General features: G+C 45.7%; 1 protein-coding gene across 1 annotated transcript in view; it reads left to right on the forward strand.

Moving 5' to 3' along the window:
* nup210 (nucleoporin 210) overlaps nt 1–19,805 on the forward strand; it is a 31,075-nt gene continuing 11,270 nt past the window's right edge. The window contains exons 1-31 of the mRNA XM_030355594.1: nt 1–620; nt 929–1,068; nt 1,538–1,669; nt 2,369–2,465; nt 2,700–2,850; nt 3,411–3,543; nt 4,826–4,984; nt 6,842–6,910; nt 7,027–7,133; nt 7,467–7,607; nt 7,715–7,852; nt 8,115–8,270; nt 8,741–8,951; nt 9,401–9,546; nt 10,631–10,849; nt 12,182–12,355; nt 12,534–12,726; nt 12,931–13,037; nt 13,658–13,762; nt 14,368–14,469; nt 14,567–14,695; nt 15,221–15,348; nt 15,652–15,781; nt 15,904–15,966; nt 16,600–16,779; nt 16,899–16,979; nt 17,074–17,205; nt 17,527–17,685; nt 17,995–18,086; nt 18,415–18,589; nt 18,797–18,972. Of these exons, the coding sequence (XP_030211454.1) occupies nt 457–620; nt 929–1,068; nt 1,538–1,669; nt 2,369–2,465; nt 2,700–2,850; nt 3,411–3,543; nt 4,826–4,984; nt 6,842–6,910; nt 7,027–7,133; nt 7,467–7,607; nt 7,715–7,852; nt 8,115–8,270; nt 8,741–8,951; nt 9,401–9,546; nt 10,631–10,849; nt 12,182–12,355; nt 12,534–12,726; nt 12,931–13,037; nt 13,658–13,762; nt 14,368–14,469; nt 14,567–14,695; nt 15,221–15,348; nt 15,652–15,781; nt 15,904–15,966; nt 16,600–16,779; nt 16,899–16,979; nt 17,074–17,205; nt 17,527–17,685; nt 17,995–18,086; nt 18,415–18,589; nt 18,797–18,972 (4,289 nt within the window). The 5' untranslated portion in view covers nt 1–456. The remainder of the gene's footprint in view (nt 621–928; nt 1,069–1,537; nt 1,670–2,368; nt 2,466–2,699; nt 2,851–3,410; nt 3,544–4,825; nt 4,985–6,841; nt 6,911–7,026; nt 7,134–7,466; nt 7,608–7,714; nt 7,853–8,114; nt 8,271–8,740; nt 8,952–9,400; nt 9,547–10,630; nt 10,850–12,181; nt 12,356–12,533; nt 12,727–12,930; nt 13,038–13,657; nt 13,763–14,367; nt 14,470–14,566; nt 14,696–15,220; nt 15,349–15,651; nt 15,782–15,903; nt 15,967–16,599; nt 16,780–16,898; nt 16,980–17,073; nt 17,206–17,526; nt 17,686–17,994; nt 18,087–18,414; nt 18,590–18,796; nt 18,973–19,805) is intronic.

Consider the following 19,805-nt stretch of genomic DNA (forward strand, 5'->3'; position numbering starts at 1 on the left):
CAGCGCACATTGGAACTCCTACAATTGATAATGGCGGGTATTACTTCAAACGTGCATCATTTTAGGAGATATAGCTAATATTGTGTATGGAAATTAAGACACGAAAATTAAAATACAATTCAATGGCATGTTTTCGCCAGTATTATTGAAGAGACTCAAAGCGGCGACGGACGAACTTTAAGCAAAGACAACGTTACATGTGATGTGCTTGCTCCAGGTTCTGTAATGAACTGAAACTAACTCATGACAACGTGTGTTCGCCTCCAGCTATTGTGGCGTTAAGAGAGCCGTTCTGTAGACGCCTACCTTACGGACTGAGCTCCCTGTTTGAAACCATAGCTGATGGGTAGTTAAAGTAGGAAGCTGAGTAGAAGACAGTCCACGCTGGTTAGTTAGTGCCCGTTTGGGACTGCTGCATGTGGTTGACTGTCAAGTGTTGTGTTGTCCGAAGCAACCATGGCTAACCCTTCCTTAAAGTCGTCAGTGTTTTTCAGCGTATTACTTTCAGTTATTTATGTCATCTCTGCCTCGAAATTAAATATTCCCAAAGTATTGTTGCCGCTTGCCCGAAGTACCAGAATAAACTTCACATTAGAAGCAACGCAAGGTTGCTACAGATGGTGAGTAGGAAGCACATGAAGAAAGCCTGCACATGTAGAAACTCACACATACAGGAAGTTACATATCTAATAATGTTAGCATTGATCGCACATGTTATATTAATTCTTTCTTGAACAATTACCATGTTTTGAGCTTATTGTCTTCCAAAATAACTGGGAACGTGAATACATCCTTCTGTCAGTCAATTCAAGTTATCTTTGTCTTGATTTACCAGCCTTCACCTTTTTTCTTTTAACTTGAATGCAGTGTGAATTTCACATGAATATGTGATAGTAACCAACTAGTATTTGTGGCAATTCTATTCTAGGTCCTCCACTAGACCAGAGGTGGCAAGCATTAAGGCGATCAATGGAGACAGCAGCAGAGATTGTTCCCGGAGTGCAGTGCTCCAGGCCTTCTCCACTCAGCCTTCCAGACTGACCAGCATAATACTGGCCGAGGATGTTGGTAAATAAAGAGAACACGTACATGTATGAAGTGATGTAAAGAAAATCAATTTATTTCATTTAAAAAAGTAATACTATTGAATAACTAACAAAGGCTTATTTCTTAATGGAGATGTGTTGAAATGATACATCGTTCCTTTATTTTTTCTGCGATTGTGAAATGCCCTAAATCTTGTCATCTATTGGCAATGTTTAGCTTGTTTTGTCAAATATAGCCTCAGCTCTTGTATGTTGTTATCTGGTGATCATAAAACACAAATGTCATCTTAGATACTTCTCAATTATTCCTCTCAAATAATTCAAATACATAAAACAACAGAATAAAGCATGTACTCTTTATCAAATGAAAGCTAACAGGGCTTTTAGAACCAGCTTAAACCCTTGTAATTGCCGTCCTTTACATCATGTAAGTGTTAACATTAGGTAATCGTTATGCAGCATATCCCTCACGTCTGTGCTCCTGTTGACAGTGACCGGGCAGGTATTGCGCTGTGATGCGATCGTGGACATCATCAGTGAGATCAAGATCTCGTCGACCACCAGAGAACTGCACCTGGAGGACTCGCCGCTGGAGCTGAAGATCCACGCCCGCGACTCTGAGGGTATGGTGTCAACACCTCACTTGTTTGATCGTTGAGTTGAGTTGAATTGTATGTCTCAAAGTGAGACGTTTGCCGTCTAACGGTTTCTGTGCACTCTAACAGCAGCGCCTAAAGATACAATAGTAGCACTCCTCTGATTTGGCGTGTTTTCTTAGCCCGCCAGAGACTTTGCTACACGATGAGTGAGGCCTGCCTGTAGCACGTTTTTTCTCGCTCCCCCCGGCGGTGCTGGAGTGGTTCATCCTGTTCCTGTTTTTTCTGCACAAAGCTGCAGCGCATTCTCTGGGCTCCAAAAAGCCGTTAACCAGTTCTTTTTATGACTCCAGAGCTTGCATTTTCTGATTTGATTGATTTAGCTACCAAGTACTCTCAACATTAACAGTTTAGCATGGTGAGTTAGAGGGAATGAACAAACGATGGCTATCAGTTTTTGGTTTCTTTGGGTTTCCTTGGAATCAGAATAAGGGGTGGCTCATATTAAGCTACATGGGATCTTCAGTAATAAGTATATTAGTCATCATGTACATTATCAGATAACAGTTTAGATACAGATATCAGTTGAGGTAAAGGCTAAAGTACATAACATGTTTCCCTAGGTTTGACGCTGCATGTTTTTTATCCTCTAATGTCCATCTATTTTAATGTCTTAATTTGAGCAACATTGTCCTAATTGCAACTCCTGTACTTATTTGTATTTAGGGAACACTTTCAGCACTCTTGCAGGGCTTGTGTTTGACTGGACAATAGTCAAAGATGCAGATGTGGATGGATACTCTGACTCTTACAACTCCTTGCGGTAAGAAGTGTTCATATTTCAGCCCGATGTCCTATTAGTTCATCATCTCCAAAGCACAATGTCGAAGATGAATGAATTTTGCCATCCTAATGTTTGTTTATGCTCAATGTTTCCCCTCCTTTTATGTCCAGTGGGGAATTACTCTAGCTGTCTGTTTCATCCTTAGCAGACCGAATTGAGTGCCCACTCCCATTTCCTTATTTTTCTTTAATCTTTTCCTGTTTCCTTCCCAAGGGTCCTTAAATTCTCTGAGTCCACGTACACACCTCCAGGGTATATCACTGAGATGGAGCGCGCCGGGAAACAGGGAGACATTATTTTGGTGTCTGGACTGAAAACCGGGCACGCCAAATTAAAAGCCAAGATTCAAGAGTCTCTATACAAGGTAAGCTGATGAATAAAATATATTCCTTTGCTTTGAAAATCTGACAACTCACAAGAGGGCCCTTTGATACTCCACAGGAATTGGTATTTATTGTCTATTTTTAGGAAGGCTTAAGCTGGAATGGAACTGTGCAGGCTCTGTAGTAATTGCCAGCCCCCTGGTATGTGGATGTCAATGAGCTGTTCACTGACCACAGTGGGGTTGTCTTAGCTGTCGGCACATGTCTGCTCCGAGCAGTGTCGGCTTGTCTCCATGTTACTGGTCTCAAGGGAAAACATTCCCAGAAGACCAACTTTCACTTGAATAACGACGGTTTGGCCATCTTATTAAAGATAAGATGGCCAAACCTTCGTTATTCAAGTGGAAAATGTCCACGACAGCTTCTAATATAAGGTGTATATGGCCATAAACACTTTCCATTTTTGATTAAATGGAAGATGGAAAGTTATGAAAGAGGTGGAGGTTTTTATTTTGTAGTTGAATGAATAACAACTAGATGGAAGGGTCTTTGTCTGTCGACGTGGTGTTTCAGTTCTGTTGCCATGGTACCCGTGCTACAGGATGTAGGTGCTGCAGAGGTGAAACTGCTGATACTAGAGAACATCCTGCTGAGTCCTGCTCATGACGTCTACCTGCTGGCAGGCACCTCCATCAAGTACAAGGTCCAGAAGATCCGGCAGGGCAAGATCACAGGTCCGACCCCACTCTGGGCCAGATCATAGGCCCTCCTCATTCCATCTAAAGGAAGCCCCATCCCCTGGTTGGGTTGCGGCGACCCTCTGTTTACTTCCTGTGTTGTGCGGTTGATAAGCAGTTTGTGGTTAGTTAGTTATTCTGGGTCGTCGGTTATGACTATGTGCCAGTTAGGATTCTCTGCAGGAGGTTGATCATCGTAAAAAAATGGTGTCATCACGTGAAAAACAATTATAATATGTATGAATTAGTGATAAGGCAATGCATTTTTAATATGCAGAACATTTTTGGATTACATTTTTTCAATTAAAAAGAAAAGACAATTCTTTGTCGACACCAACTTTTGAATGATGATATAATTACTGCAGCTTCATTCATATATCCGCCTATTGATATGAGCTGAATATATCTATACAAAATCTGCAATACAAGCAGCCTTTGTAGTAGGGATGGGTCAGAATATTCGATTATTCGTTCCTGAGGGTCAAAGCCGATTTTTAACATTTGTACCGTTAACATTTTTCTCATTCAAATAAACAAGAAGTAATGGACGGCACTAATGTTGGTTCTGTAGCACTATTAGTTTTTTTTTATCATTATTAATCATGTTCAGAAAAACAATATACTAAAGCATAAGTAAGGGATACACCTCGAAGGGCATTATTCCGCTTTCACCATGGTCACTTGCCAAAGAAAATAAGGCCATTCATTTATATTTTCATGCGTTTTACACTTTGACTAATACCTGGAACAATCATTAGCCTCCCGTAAGGTTGTTATGAAACGGAAACGTTGATGACTCCTCCAGTAAATAGAATGGACCTTAGCTACGACTTGGCAACAGGAGGTATTCTAGTCCGCTCAGCTATGAGCCAGACAGCTGACGTTATGCATTGTACATATTTATAATTTGAAATTCGTCCCAGCCTTTATACCACAGATACTATAGGGTCTATAGCATATAACCGCGTTTTCTGATTAGAGTTTAATTCATTTTTCACAATTGACCAGCTCTCGTTTTGAAGGCTAAACGGACAATATGACTGGAACTACTTAGCAGGTAGTTGTTTTTTTGCGTTTAAGATATTAATTTCTTGCCGATGATCAATGGCAGCCTTTTTGAATGTCGGCACACATCGAATAATCGATTATTCGTTCATACCACCCATCGATTTTTCGACCATGAAAGTTATTCACATCCCTACTTTGTAGGGCTGGAAGTGTCATCTTGAAGTCTGGCTGTGTTTCTAACTTTACGTTGACCGATCTGCCACTCCTCCAGAGCTCTCCATGCCCTGTGATCAGTACGAACTCCACCTGCAGAACAGCGTGGTTGGGGGGACGACGACCCAAGAGCTATCTGTGGCCAGCCTGGACCCCACCAGCTCCACGGTCACCGGCCTCCAGCTCGGACATGTCAACGTGGTCCTCGATCACAAGAGTATCCTTCTGGAAAATGCTGTTCATCACAGTTGGACGCCTGCAAGGCCCATCTAAGACATCATCTTACTACTATATAATAGCAGGACTGTCGCACAGGTCACTCAAGTTGGTCAGTGCGCATGTTTCAAGCAGCCTGCAGCTCACACACACACAGCATGCACGCACATACACACCGTATACACACACGCGCGCAGCCGCGCACAAACACACATACACGCGCTGACACAGACGTTTCAAGTAAAAGGCAGTGCAGGACACCGCATACACAAACCACACACACATGCATGCACTCAAGCGCGCGTTGAAAGACAACAGCAATATCGATCCCGCATCCTGCAATGTCTTGCGATATTGATATTGACAATTTCTCGGCAGGCAAGTAACGGCAGGTCGTTCATATTTCAAAAAAACAATTCAAATATTGCGCCGACCGGCATATCAACACAAGTCACGTGATCTTAAATAGACAGCGTCCCTATAACACAGAACGAAAACATGTAAATAACACAGTATGGTGAATTATGTCTATAGAGTCCACCACAAGACAACACTTTCTGCTCGTAATATTACCCTCCTCCTTGAGCCTCCCGAAATGTCTTGACACTTTGTTGCTCAAACTTAATATCACTCTCTAGGGCTGGGTGATATTGCAAAAATTATCACGATTCTTTTTTCGATATCGATATTAATCACGATATATTATTAATTTGATATTGCTGAAGCCTGAAGAAACCAGTGTGTTCATTAGTTCAACCATACACTTTTTTTTTTTACCATATTTGTGATAAGGGAACAATTAATCACATTTAAATCTAAACATTTAACTATAAATATTTATCTGCCCCCAACAGGACAATATAACCTAGCTTGCCTTGTTGTGACCTATTGTAAATAAAAATAAAAGCCCTGACTTCTTTCACATTAAACTCCTTTAGCAGGGCTTCAGAAAACATTTTAAATCTTGTAGAGGCACAACCAATACATAAAAAGTAAAAAAGTGGATGAACAAAGGCCCTGGCACGTAAACTAAACTTTAAATATATAAAATATGAACTACGTAGTGCTTACGTAAGTGCAAAATGTAAACATTGTAAAACCAGATATAATGCTACATAAAATAATGTGTTTAAAACTAAAAGATCTGTGAGTGACTATCACATAAAACTCCTTTGGCAGCGAGGCAACAATCTCAAATGTTTGTAGAGGTTTATTTCTGCTGTGTGATTGGCTGTCAGGTAAATCCATATCGGAACTTATTATTTTTTTTATTTTTTTAATATCGAGCATTTATGTATAATGCTTATCGTCGTAATTGACGTGAGTTTTATCGCAAATTATTACCCAGCCCTAACGTAATGGGGAATTTATTATGCTTGCCAAATTATATAATAGTGAACCAAAATGTAATACGTTGTAACATTATTGGCAAAATGTTATTATATTATGCGCTCAGAAATTTGTTACGTTATCAACTGGGGTTTCCACATTATTGCTATGGGTGTAATTACAACTAGAGGTTGAGCACGCGCAACCGCGTGCGGAAACTCTAGTTATGTTAAATTCTCTGGTCTTCTAAAATACAGCGGCATCCTAATAAACCTGCAATTTGTCGTGGTGTATTTTTCGAGTAGATAGAATTGCGACGAATGAACTGCTGTGTGGCTTATTATTAATTATTGCCATTCTCATCTCTCCCTCCCCTCCACGGTGCTCGTCTTTATTGCTGAGCACTGTCGGCCTGGGATGTAATAGGGCCTTCAGTATCGCAGGAGTCCTTTCTGGATTGTGATTAATGGGTTGTTGTGTCTGGGGAAAGTGTTGCTAGCTTGGCTTTTCCCTAACCAAAACTGTTTAGGTCTTCGCATGCAAGGAGTGGCACGCCTGCCCAACAGCACCCTCTACGTCGTTGAACCCGGCTACTTAGGTTTGTTTTATTGCCTCGAACCCTCTTCATTGGTCCAGAGAATAGAGACATATTGTGGGCCTGTACTGTTTTGATTAGTTTCGGTTTTGTCTCAATTTCTTTATTTCCCCTTGTAGGTTTTAAGATTCACCCAGGGGAAAGTTGGGTTCTGGAAACAGGCAGGGTGTATGATATTGTTGTTGAAGTATACGACAAGTCTGGGAATAAGATCTACCTCTCTGATGTAAGTATGTCCCACATCCCGTCTGTTAATAAGGTGTGCAGCGTGCCTAATTTCCATGCACTCTGAATATCTGGGTATGAATGTGCATGTGAATGTGCAGTTAATGCATTATCCTAAAACATTTTCTGATGCATGCAAAAATATCTGATGCATATTCAAGTATAGTCTTAAATTAATGAAAAATATATGAATTAATGGGCTAATGACTTTGCCCAGTCTTTGACAACGTTGTTATCAAGGTTTAGTGGCTTACGGCTCCGTCTTCAGCAAAATAATTCTGGAAAGATGTAAGCCTTTATATTTTATTCCTTCTCCATTTGTCGGTTTGTGCAGAATGTTCGCATTGAAACTGTATTTCCTGGGGAGTACTTTGAAGTTGTGGAGTCTTCCCTAAATGGATCGTACCACCGCATCAAAGCACAGAGAGATGGCCAAACCCTCATAGATGCTACGCTCCGCTCCGTCGTGGATCAAGTGAGTTTGATTATTTATATATTTAAATATATAAACTTTCCTTCACAAGTAAAAAAAAAAGGCTGATTTGAGTGCTGCATATGTGTTGTGTTCTCCCTTTCTTTCAGAGGGGAGGGGTTCATGCACTTGTCAACCCAGTTCACAATGAACAGGATGTTGAAATCTATAATCCCATAGTTCTCAGTCCCAGAATTCTGACGTTTCCATGGCAGCCTAAGGTCGGCTCATACCAGTATACAATACAGGTAATCAGCCTCGTGTGCCGTGTTGCAGTGTGACAAAATAATCTTCCTGCTGTGAGTTGTGGAGGTGTTTAGGGAAACATGATTTTGCAAGCAAGCTGAAAAATAATGATATAACAATTACTATTACCTCCGCCCAATCAACTCTACCATTTCTATACCTCGAATTGAAAAAGGACATTGACTGGCATAATGCGAGTACTTGTGGTAATTGTTCCCTACGACGTGGCAGTAAACATGGTCTCCAAACCTACATTTGTTCAAGGCTGCGGGTGGCAGCGGCAATTTCAGCTGGTCCTCATCCAACACGGCTGTTGCCACGGTGACGGTTAAAGGGGTGATGACGACCGTCAGCGACATCGGCGTCAGTGCAGTGTACGCTCACGACATGCGCAACCACCTGCACTACGGTCAGATGAAGGTGAGCTCCGATCGGACACGCTCGAACGTATGATGGTAATGGCTGAAGGGGGGAGAGCAGCGACAGACCTTCCTGTGTTTTCTATACCGATAATGGGACTGATGTTGGCTGTACTCAACGGCCGCTGCACTGTGGGGCCAGTTGCACAATGTAGAACACATTCCTTCTCTAACTTTTCTGTACTTGGTAATCAAATTTAATCTGGTGGTGAATGTAATTTATCAATCCCTTGAACCATTCTAAGCACTGCGGGCGCTTTTATCCCCAAGTGTGTTGCACTGAACTCAGACACGGCTCTTATAGGAGCAGGGTTGGGGTTTTGCCGACCGAAAGGCCGCGGACATCGGGGATCCAAATTGCATGAACAAATCAACACTATTGGGGTGTAACATTGTGTATCGTTGACTTGCTTGTGACGTCGCCGTTTCTTCCCCCCCTCCACGCCACTTTGTCCCCATGTCTTCCTCCAGGTGTATGTGGTGGAGCCCGTGGCCATGGATTTCTCTCCGTGTCCGGTGGAGGCCAGGGTGGGCAACGTGCTGGAGCTGCCCTTGCGGATCTTCGGCCTGCTGGGCGAGGGGGGCGAGGTGGCCTCGGGGGAGAGGGTCATGCTGAGCGACTGCTCGCACTTTGACCTGCAGGTGGAGGACGAGAACCACGGCGTCTTTGAGCTGCTGGAGGGTGAGCCTCCAGACGGATAGGATGAGCATATCGTGTATACCAATCACACTATGTACCCTTTGCACAGAATGGGGACGACAAAATATATAATATCATAATATTTCCCAAGGCAATCCTCTGATTGATTTTTCTGTCTCCATTTGGAAAGGATACGTTTTTTGTGTTGTTGTCCTCGCCAATGTTTCAATAGAAATGACCTTTGAGGTTGATTCAAGGACTGAAGTATTGTCAATTCCCCCAGCCATTTTCCCTGCAGCAATGGAGCTGCAGGGAAACGATCCTTGTAAGCAATGGACAAAAGGACGCAAGCTCGCCCCCATTGACGGGACCACGCGGCGATACCGTTGCAGTGATATAGCACTTTTCACTGCCTATCATTGCTTGTCTTTCCCCTTGTCTTCCCCCCTCACTTCTGTTCAAACCTGTCCTCCGCTCCGTTGCGGCTGCAGGCCGGCTGGCTCCGGGCCAGGGCCACTGCAGTGGGGTGAGGATGAAGGGCCTGGCCACGGGCTACACCGTCCTGACAGTCAGCTACACCCACGGCAACGTCCATCTCAGCGCCAAGATCACGGTCGCTGCCTACCTGCCGCTCAGAGTGAGTCCCAGCCCCATTAAGTCCCCCGCCTCACTCCTCTCCACCGCCTCCTATAGAGCGATGCACTGATAGCGTTTTCCTTTGCCCTCTATAACAAGTAGAAGTACATTGGAATGGTTGATCCTTCTCTTCTCCACTGTTTGTTTTTAATAAAAACATTAAAATCAAAATATATGATCCGTAAAACTATATACAGGAAAATAAAAAATATAACTTTTTGCATGTTCTATTTTTTCATAAAGGTTTTATATTGTTGCATGGCCAATTGTACATGGATATTTGTCTAAGAGCTTATTTCAGAGTTTTCTTTATAATCCATATGCTGGTTTTTCCTTAGGGCCGTGGGGGAGTTAATTAATGTGGTACCTTGACATTCATTGTGAACGGGTAGGCAACTGCAGGGTGTAATATTTACAAATGGCGTGTGCAGTCTGTTGGTATCTTCATCCATTGGGTTTTCTCTCTTTGGCCCCAAGCAGCAATTAGTCCTTCTCACACACACACACACACACACACACACACACACACACACACACACACACACACACACACACACACACACACACACACACACACACACAGACACACACAGACACACACACACAGAGCCCTTAGTCCAGGCATAGCGCAGCAATAATATCCCCCTTTGCAATTCAGTTTTAATTATGAATATGCATCACACTTTCCCCAGAATTTGTCTGGTTTGGTAATATTGAACATTTATATAATAAAGAGGTTTTTATGGGGGTAGGTGATGCAATCACACTTCAGCTGTTCTTTTTTGAAATTGTTCCCCAGATGGTTGTGCTTAAAGTAAAGTGTTTTATTTTGTTGTGTTATCACTTTTTGTTGTTATTTTTGACTGTTCTTCTTCGTTTGGGGACATCTGCAGCCTTCCTTAATCAAACAACCAATTGCTTTTGCTTTGTTCCACCTACTCTTCCACCGGCAGCTTCATCGTGACCCAAATCCCAATGCCTGGACAGAGTCTACCTCTGCTCAAATGTTCCCCAGTCGTGGCCTCTTTGAAATCCTCGCTTTCTCTTCAACCTCTTAAAGTGCTAATCGTCCTGTGGTTTAACAGGCGGTTGACCCCGTTTCGCTGGCCCTGGTGACCCTGGGCTCGTCCAAAGACATGCGCTTCGACGGCGGGCCCAAACCCTGGCTCCTGGAGCCCTCCAAGTTCTTCCGCAACTTGAGAGCGGAGGACGACGACAGCGTGAGCCTGTCTGTGGCCGGACCCCCGTCCCACAACCACAACCCCCACTGGGTCAGGGCGACCTGCAGGGCCCTGGGGGAGCAGGTGAGCTCCACAGTACTCCACCTCACCTCTTCAGATTAGCTTCCATTTGGCCAAATAGTGTGAGCTAAATGTGTTATATTTTGAGACGGAATCGCTTCTAATAATGAATCATAGTGTATATACTGTATAGGGATCGACCGATACAGATTTTTTAGGGCCGATACGATACCGATATTTTTTCATCAGCCTTAGCCGATACGCCGATACGCCGATACCGATATTTAGAGCCGATACTACTTTTTTTTTTTTTTTTTTTTGCTCCCTCAATCATAAAAATTACACTGATAACAAATGTTACAAGCCTCAATTAAAAAAAAGGAACATTTATTGAACTTCAATATAAAAAACTATATTTAACAAATAGTAAAAACAGGTGAGTAAAAAAAAAAATAAAAAAAAAAAATAAAAAAAAAATAAAAAAAAAATCGGCGAAAATCGGCCGCGTATCGGCCGATACCGATACACGTAAAAAACGCGAATATCGGCCGATAATATCGGCCGACCGATATATCGGTCGATCCCTAATACTGTATACGTATTATAGTGCAACGGTCCGTAAGTGGCTGTTGCATAAACAGGGTTCATCAACCCCTAGGTGTGCTGTTCTCTAGGTCTGCAAAGTGGGGTTCGTAGTACAGTATTCGTTGATAACGGCCCACCTAGTCGTAGATTGTCCCTAAGTAGGCATTCATTTGGTTTTCCCTCCTTTAGTTCCAACGTTTCTCAGTATTTGTGTTGATGTCTCGAGTCGGGGTCATTTGTTGTGATGTGATCCCCTGCCGGCTCCCTGGGCAGCCATGCAGAGAGCCCCGAGTTGTCTGCCAGCAGCAGTTCAATGCCCAGGGTCACGCTTGAGGCGCTGCGCAGCATAGAGTGGCAAATCTGAAATTAAAATCGGAATACTGTTGACTGCAAATGGTAAAGCACGGCTCACACAGAACCGCACGACTCTGGGCTCCAACCTCTACATTGGTGCTGTACATTCACCCGTTCACAATCTTGTGCTGTGAAAGACAACATGTAATGAACCTCTATTTATTTGCTGTTATCGTCGGTTAGCTGTTTAACAAGTTGGCCAAAGTATTTTTCTCTCTGACGACAAGGGGACTTGTAAGTTTACCATTGACATTTAAAACAATGTTGTATAATGTTTTCTGTGGTGAACCAACCTAGGCTTAACATTGAAAACAATGTAATGTTTCCATCTCCCCTAATCTGCAGTGCCTTCACACACACCTGGCTACCATGTTATGTCCCCGTGGTAACCCACAATATTAGCATATTAGGACGGTAGGATGCTCTCTGATGGACATTTCCCTCCGTTCCTTGAAGGTTTTGGAGCTGTCGGTCGGGAACCAGCCCAGTCTCACCAATCCCTTCCCTGCTGTGGAGCCTGCGGTGGTCAAGTTTGTGTGCGCCCCGCCGTCTCGCCTCACCTTGGTGCCTGTGTACACCAGCGCCCAGCTTGACCTCACCTGTCCCCTGCTGCAGCAGAACAAACAAGTGGTACGGGTTTGTCTGTTACTGGTCTTAACCGTGATTGATCCAAATGCCATTTATTTGTGAAAAATAAATTGATTGCAATATTTATTAGTTGAGGCAGGGTAAAAAAAATCTGTTATGTCGACATTAGTTAACAAACATATTTATTTATTTGTTATTTACCCTACTACTCTATCCTCAGGTGCCTGTCTCAAATTACCACAACCCAGTTCTGGACCTGGCCGCTTTCGACCGCCAGGGAAGGAGGTTTGACAACTTCAGCTCTCTGAGGATAGAGTGGGAGTCGACCAAATTCAACCTGGCCAGCATCGAACCCAGCATGCCCATGGAGCTGCTGCTGTCTGAGGACGGCCACAGCCAAATGAAGCTTCACGGTAAACCTGGAATATATAGGGCCATTCCCCGGTCTGTCTCCGGTTGGTCGGTCTGTTCAATCTTTGCAGTGTGAGGACCATGACAGTCACCCGTGGGATGATATGTACGGAGATTGTGGACAACAGGGTCGACTGATTTCCAGTCCTTTTCCTGTTTTTGCAACCTTATATGAACTCCAGTGTTTTCTGCATCTGTCGTGGTAGGTCGTCAAACGGTGCTGGTCCACCACCAGACTGGGATCGCCGGCATCACCGTCAACGCTCTGGGTTACCAACCACCACACCTAGACGCTGCAAAGGCTCTCAGTCCGGTGAGGAGAAGCAACGCATCTCAAAGGATTTGCAGAGACAAATCAGAGCGTGAACGGAGATCCGGCGTTAGAAGAATCCCCAACTCCCATTAAGAACCATATGATCCTAGATGCCGTCTCAGAGAACCGGTCGTTCTGCTCAGCTTCACCATAGCGATAAGCATCGTGTTTCACGAATATCATTATTATTTTCATTTCGGCTGGGAAATGCTGCCCCCACAAATGGCTTCAGTTCATGATGGCGAACGCTGGCGTCACCTCACCACTATCCCTCAGAAAATTCTGACATCGTTCTTTGAACATTGATTGTTTTCCGTGTACAAAGAAAGTGTTTGGGACGTTCCCCGTGGGGCACGTTTAACGGTGAGATGAGGTGACGCTGATCGTAACGCAATGCAGCATTTTCAGCGGAGCCCCAAGGTTTTCTGGCTGTCCTGCTGAGGGGATGTTGATGTTGAACCAGCAGCAGATATGCATTTATTTTAACTCTGTCACTCTGTTAAGACGATTGACTGTTCTTTTCATTTCCAAGCAGGTTTGTGAATGTCGGTTTGCAATTAATTTTGATCTGTAGCCAAAGGCACCAGCTTAACCTTTCCATCATCTTCTCTTCCCTACAGTATGACCCCTTGACCCCTGTTTCAGCCACACTGGACCTCCTATTGGTTGAAGATGTGACGATTACGCCCAGTGCAGTCACTATATATAACCACCCTGACGTGCGGGTGAGTGCCTAGGATTAACTTTGTTCTTATCCCTTTATTAGTGTTTTATTTAGGCCTGGTTAACCTTTTGGTTAGCATTCAGACGCTGTCTAACCTGACATATCCTACTCAAAGCTAAGGCAGGCAATATAGAGAAACCAGCCTGAGTAAACTACCCTTTGAAAGTATCCAACACCCCTCCCTTCACACCTCCCTCCGCGGCCCCTCCCAAAAAGCACGTGGATAACTTCACCAATAGGTCTGCCTAGCCTTGTGTAAGACCAGATAAGGTAAATAATCATGAGATTTATAGTCTAAAGACAATTTCAACTAATATGACAAGAAATGCCTCTCAAACAAATTGCCTACCCCAGCTTTAAAGTTAATCTTGCCTGAAACATGAGCTGCATGCAGCAGCTATGGGCGTTAAACAGCTGCCAGTTAGCCTTGTAAGAGGATTATAAAGGCTGTTAGTGTGTTCAGTGTTCAGCCCTATGACGTCACCAGTGGCTTCATATGAATATTATTATTATCGCGAGTGAGCATTCCACTCTTGTGGTTGTTTGAGCGGAAAGCCCCTGTATCTTTAAGCCTGTCTGATGATGGTGTATGTGTGTGTGTCGCAGGCGGACCTGTCCTTGCGCGAGGGCTCCGGTCACTTCTTTGTCAACACCAGCCTCAAAGGCGTGGCGGAGGTGACGTTCCAAGGCGCGGTGGGAACGGCCCAGGTAGGCAGACAGACGCACAGAAAACCACGTGACTCAGAACGACAGCACTATTCTGGATGATGATGACCCCGATGTGTGTGTGTGTGTGTGTGTTCAGGTGGTCCCGGTGAGCGCCGGCACAGTGAAGGTGATGGTGCACGACCTCTGCCTGGCCTTCCCAGCGCCCGCCACGGCCGCTGTGCACGTGTCTGACATCCTGGAGGTGTACGTGCGTGTGGTGGACAAGGTCAGTGTGGTACCAGGGGCCGCTTCCACGGGACTGTCCCCGGTATCAGAACCCCTCGAATGCTCGGGCGGCAGCTACGTCATAAGCTAAATCTCTGGTGTTTATTCAAGTGTGCTTTTGCACATCCCATCAACGTCATCCAGCCGATCTAGATGAATGTATTTGCAATTAGCCACAATCTTTGTTATTCAACCTTAGCTTAGGTTTCTCCACCAATTGAGAATGATTGTATTTCACACAACTGCGATTGACAGGCAAGTTGGATTCCCCGGACCGATCAGGGAAAGGCTGGCCTCATATGTAACAAATGAGCCAGAAGTGTTCTAAAATCGAAATTGCTCATAAGGAGGCAGGCGCAGACAAATAAAAAATTAATTCTGACAGCAGCTTTTCACTGGCTAATAGCTGGCCGATAACTATGCAGTTCATAAATTCTACTCAGAAATCAGGTATTCAATCCTACCCACAGCCCTGTTACCATTGAGTGTTAGATGGTCGTCCGAACTCTTGTCCGCTGTTTTCCAGGTGGAGATCGGTAAATCTGTGAGAGCCCACGTGCGGGTGCTGGATGACGACAAGAAGCCGTTTCCTGCTAAATATTTCAACTTCATGAATCTGAAACTCAAGGCGGCCTCCGGCATCGTGTCCCTGCAGTAAGTCACAGGAAACACTCCTCCGCATGGGAATCGCTGGAAGGTTTTTAGAACAAAAGGCTGGAACTATTGATTAATTGCTTTTGCATCTAGTCATTCATTTAGTTAAATTAAACTGCCATGCATAATGTTTTTTCTTAAGAACAATCATTTGCTTTCTTCCTTTAAAGAACAAAGAAAACAAACTATATTTTAGCATTTCTTTCATTTCTTTCTTCTTCTCTGAAAGAAAGTTGTCTTTCTATACTCTTTTTACTTGGTCCAGCGTTCTGTGTACACATGTGAGCCTGTTCCTCTCCTCAGAGCCGAGGTGTCTGAGAGAGACACGGCCGTCTTCCTGGTGAAGGGGCTCTCCATCGGCCAGACCACTGTCTCCGCTGTGGTGGTGGATAAAAATGGCAGGAAAATTGCATCCGCCCCTCAGCAGATCGAGGTATCGACTTTTCGACTTTTCGACTTCCGACTTTTCAATTGTCTGCTTCAAATCGTCTTCACTCATGCTGAATGTTTATATTTCACAGAATCAATTTTCCCTATTTCTTTCCCACATTTCAGGTGTTCCCGCCATTCAAGCTCATCCCGAGAAAGATGACTTTGTTAATTGGAGCCATGATGCAGGTAGCCGTTTGCGCGGATGCTCCCCAGCTTTGTCTTGGAACAGCCGGTGTCTGCCTCCCCCCCAGCGCTGTGTCTGAGCGGGCTGTCAGCGCAGTGTGTCTCTACTAAATTGGCTGTTATTGTGCGCTGGGGGGTAACGCATCCAGCTCTCACTCTGGACATCTCCGTTCACGCTCTGAATTATCAGAGCTCTCGGGTCTGCCTAAATAACTGGCTTTTTCTCTCTCTCTCTCGTGCTCTCTCTCTCTATCTCGTGCTCTCTCTCTCTCTCTCGTGCTCTCTCTCTCTCGTGCTCTCTCGTGCTCGCTCTCTCTCTTGCTCGCTCTCGCTCTCTCCCCCCACACACGCATATCATCACACAATCCCCGGCATCCACACACACACGCACGCTGAGCCCATCGTTTCAGGTCCATTTCCTGTCTTTGAGTGTTGATTAACGTTAATAACCCGCCTCCCTCCCATGATTAAAAACTAGACTCGCTTGCAGTGAATGATCAGAGCAGGCATTAATAAGAGATAATGAGTAGAAACGGCCAGCTCCTCGCTGCTCATTTTTCTATTTATATTGTCTCCTTCTTTCCCCCCCCTCCTCAAGCAATCCAGCCCCGTTGACCCATGTGTGTTGTGCTGCAGATCACTTCCGAGGGCGGGCCCCAGCCCCAGTCCAACATCATCTTCTCCATGGCCAACGAGGAGATCGCCTCCGTGGGGGGGATCGGCCACGTCAAGGGCCTCACCGTGGGGAACGTCACGGTGACCGGGCTAGTCCAGGCTGTGGACACAGAGACCGGGAAGCTGATCGTGGTCTCCCAGGTAGACCCGTCCCCGCGCTGTGTGGCGGTTCCTCTTTCGTCCTATTTCTGTCCTTGCAGTCGGATGGAGTGGCGCTGTCATTTTTCAGGATTAATGAAGCTCTGCGGTTTATCTTTTAGGATCGAGTGGAGGTTGAAGTGGTGCAATTAAGAGCCATTAGGATCCGGGCCCCCATTACCAGGATGAAGTCCGGGGCTCAGGTACGATTGAAGGGGATTCTAATGTTTTGCTCTTCACCGCAGCCATCATGAGGTGTCCTAACGGGCTGTCGCCGTGTCCCGTGTCCTTCCCCAGATGCCCGTGTATGTGATGGGTCTCACCACCAGTCAGACACCCTTCTCCTTTGGCAACACGCTGCCTGGCCTCCTTTTCCACTGGTCCACCACCAAGAGAGACATCCTGGACGTCCAATCACGCCACAGCGAGGTACGACTTCAGTTGCGGGGGGGTGGGCCAAATTACACTTCTTCCGTCTGCAGGCTCCAGTGTCACATGGCTCCATATGCGGCCAATTACAGGTCTTGCCGATCAGCAGTTTTCTATTTTTGTCTCTGCCGTCCCTTCAATCCATCCTTTATCAGATTGGATTATTTCGGGGGGTAAAATAATGATGTGATCTGTGCACAATGTGATGAAAAGCAAAATCGCATCACTTTTTCTCACTTCCCTGTTGGCTTTGATTTAATTCACTGCCACCATATTCGTCATCCTTGTAATGCCTTATGACATCCCCAACACCTCCGCCAGGCCAACATCCACCTGGCTGCCGAGCACAACTTTGCCATGAGTGTGACGGGCAGAACCAGGGGCCGCACCGGCCTCAAGGTGGTGCTCAGAGTCACCGACCCCACCACCGGACAGCTGGCCGGGGGAGCACAGGAGCTGAGTGACGAGGTGCAGATCCAGGTAAGGCCCACTGCCATCGCCCATGGCAGTTCAATTCGCATTCTAGGGTTCACACAGGGACAAATGGCTGGGGGCTCTCCATTACTCTCCCGGTGCCAAAGGCCTCCTCGGTAACGGCAGTAAAGATGTCGGCCCGCTAGCGTGGAAGAGTGGTAGCAGCTTGAGTCATGGCAAACTGGGCGTGATAAGAAATGGAGATTTAGATTGAGACGAGACGTGAATTAATTCTCTCTGCTACCGCAGTAGAAGAGAACCCCCCCATGCTAACAATAGTAATAAGGGTTTGGACTTTTTCTGTCTGTGATCCAGGTCTATGACAAACTGCACATGGTTAATCCACAAGTGAAGGGAGAGGAAATACTGATGGCTCCCAACTCATTCCTCAAACTCCAGACGAACAGGTGATTGGTTATTAAATGACGATATGATTTGTATTTCCAAGCTGTAAATAAAGATGTCAAAATTGCGATTGCTATTTTTGCCGTGCTTTTTTGTTGCAGAAGAAAATATGATTTTGAGTCATCCTGACAATACAAGTAATGGAGGACCGAAGAATCCAGATACTCACAAAAATCGTTGTTTCTCCCCACCCCATAGTGCTTAAATCACGTCTACGCTGAAGCAAACCTCTTATGCTCCTTTTTGAACACCTTTTGTAGCCTAACAGAATGTCGCCTGTCAGTCATCTTTTTGTTTCTGTGTGTGTTCCTGATCTCCCGCGGCAACCAGGGACGGCGTGAGCGGCCTGTCCTACAGGATGCTGGAGTGCCCTGACCAGGCGGTGGTGGCGCAGGTGGACGATAAGGGCTCCCTCTCCTCAGGCTCCCTCACGGGCTCCTCCTCCCTGCTGGTCACCTCCCAGGAGGCCTTCGGTGTCAATCAAACCCTGATCCTCGCCCTCAAGGTCAGCGGCGCCTGGCCACCGCCGGAGAATGCAGCATTTAATTGTGTTTCTTCTTTAGTGTACACAGTTATTGATGTCCTTCATCCGTTAGCCAGGCTAATGCTGAGAGCCACGGCCTCTAGGGCTGTGGCTCTGCCGTAAACGACCCCGCCCGCCCCCCGTCGACAGCCCCACCAAACGCGTCTGGTCTCTGGTTGATTTCCCCAGGTGCTGCCCGTCTCCTACGTGCGCTTCAGCACCAGCCCGGCGCTGCATACGTGGTCCCGGGAGACGCCGACCGCCATCCCCCTGGGCATGGCGCTCACCTTCACCGTCCACTTCCACGCAAACACCGGCGAGACCATGCACTGCTCCAGCTCCATGCTCACCTTCTCCACCAACCGGTACGCCCCACCTCCCATCCCCCCACCCCCCCCCCCCCCCCCCCCCTCTCTTCACCAAAGAAAAAAGCACAACAAAACACAATCAGAACCCTGCAAGACAGGGCTTCGTGAAACGAGGGAATGGGAAAAGCTTTTTGCTTTGCTTTGCTTAATTCAATTAAAGGACAATTCCGGTATTTTGAACATTGAGCCCCCTTTCTGGTTTGTTTAGGATGAAATAGAGTGGGTGACACCGAAATTTGAACTTTTAGTCCTTTCTCGGGTATTTGGCTCATTTTGAATCGCTCCTGCCTGCTTCACAATGGTTGTCTGTGTGCATACACCAACCTTTCAACCCAGCAACCCTAAACGTTAGTTTTCAAAAATGTGCAAGTAACCGAGTGGTTAGTGGCATTCGTGAAGTTTTAAAAAAAAATATCGGCGCAATATATGGTTTCCATCCGTGTTTGTTGCTAATTGGAACTATTTTTTCAGATACCTCACAACCGCATATAAACTTCCGCTCGCTGCGTTACGATGGTTACATTGAGGTTGGCCATACCAGCTGTGACGACAAGGTCCCACTCCGTGCAGCACCTACTTTCGTGCTCCGTCGGCATCTGCCTGCACTTCCCACAGGCACACCACCAATTTCCCGTGATCCTGGGGACCGCTTCAGCCGGAGCTTCAGGCGCCTCCGTAGCCCTAGCCTCCATCTCCCGTAGCTCCTCTTGGGTGTATTCAGGTTCAAACCGATATCCTCTGCCGTCAAAATCAAAATCGAGTGCGTCCTCCAGAAGCCACTTTTCATATTCCATTTTCAGTCATTTTCCCTAATCCGAGGTGGTCAAGTC

This window comes from Gadus morhua, chromosome 1, assembly GCF_902167405.1.
Source record: "Gadus morhua chromosome 1, gadMor3.0, whole genome shotgun sequence".
Lineage (NCBI taxonomy): Eukaryota > Metazoa > Chordata > Actinopteri > Gadiformes > Gadidae > Gadus > Gadus morhua.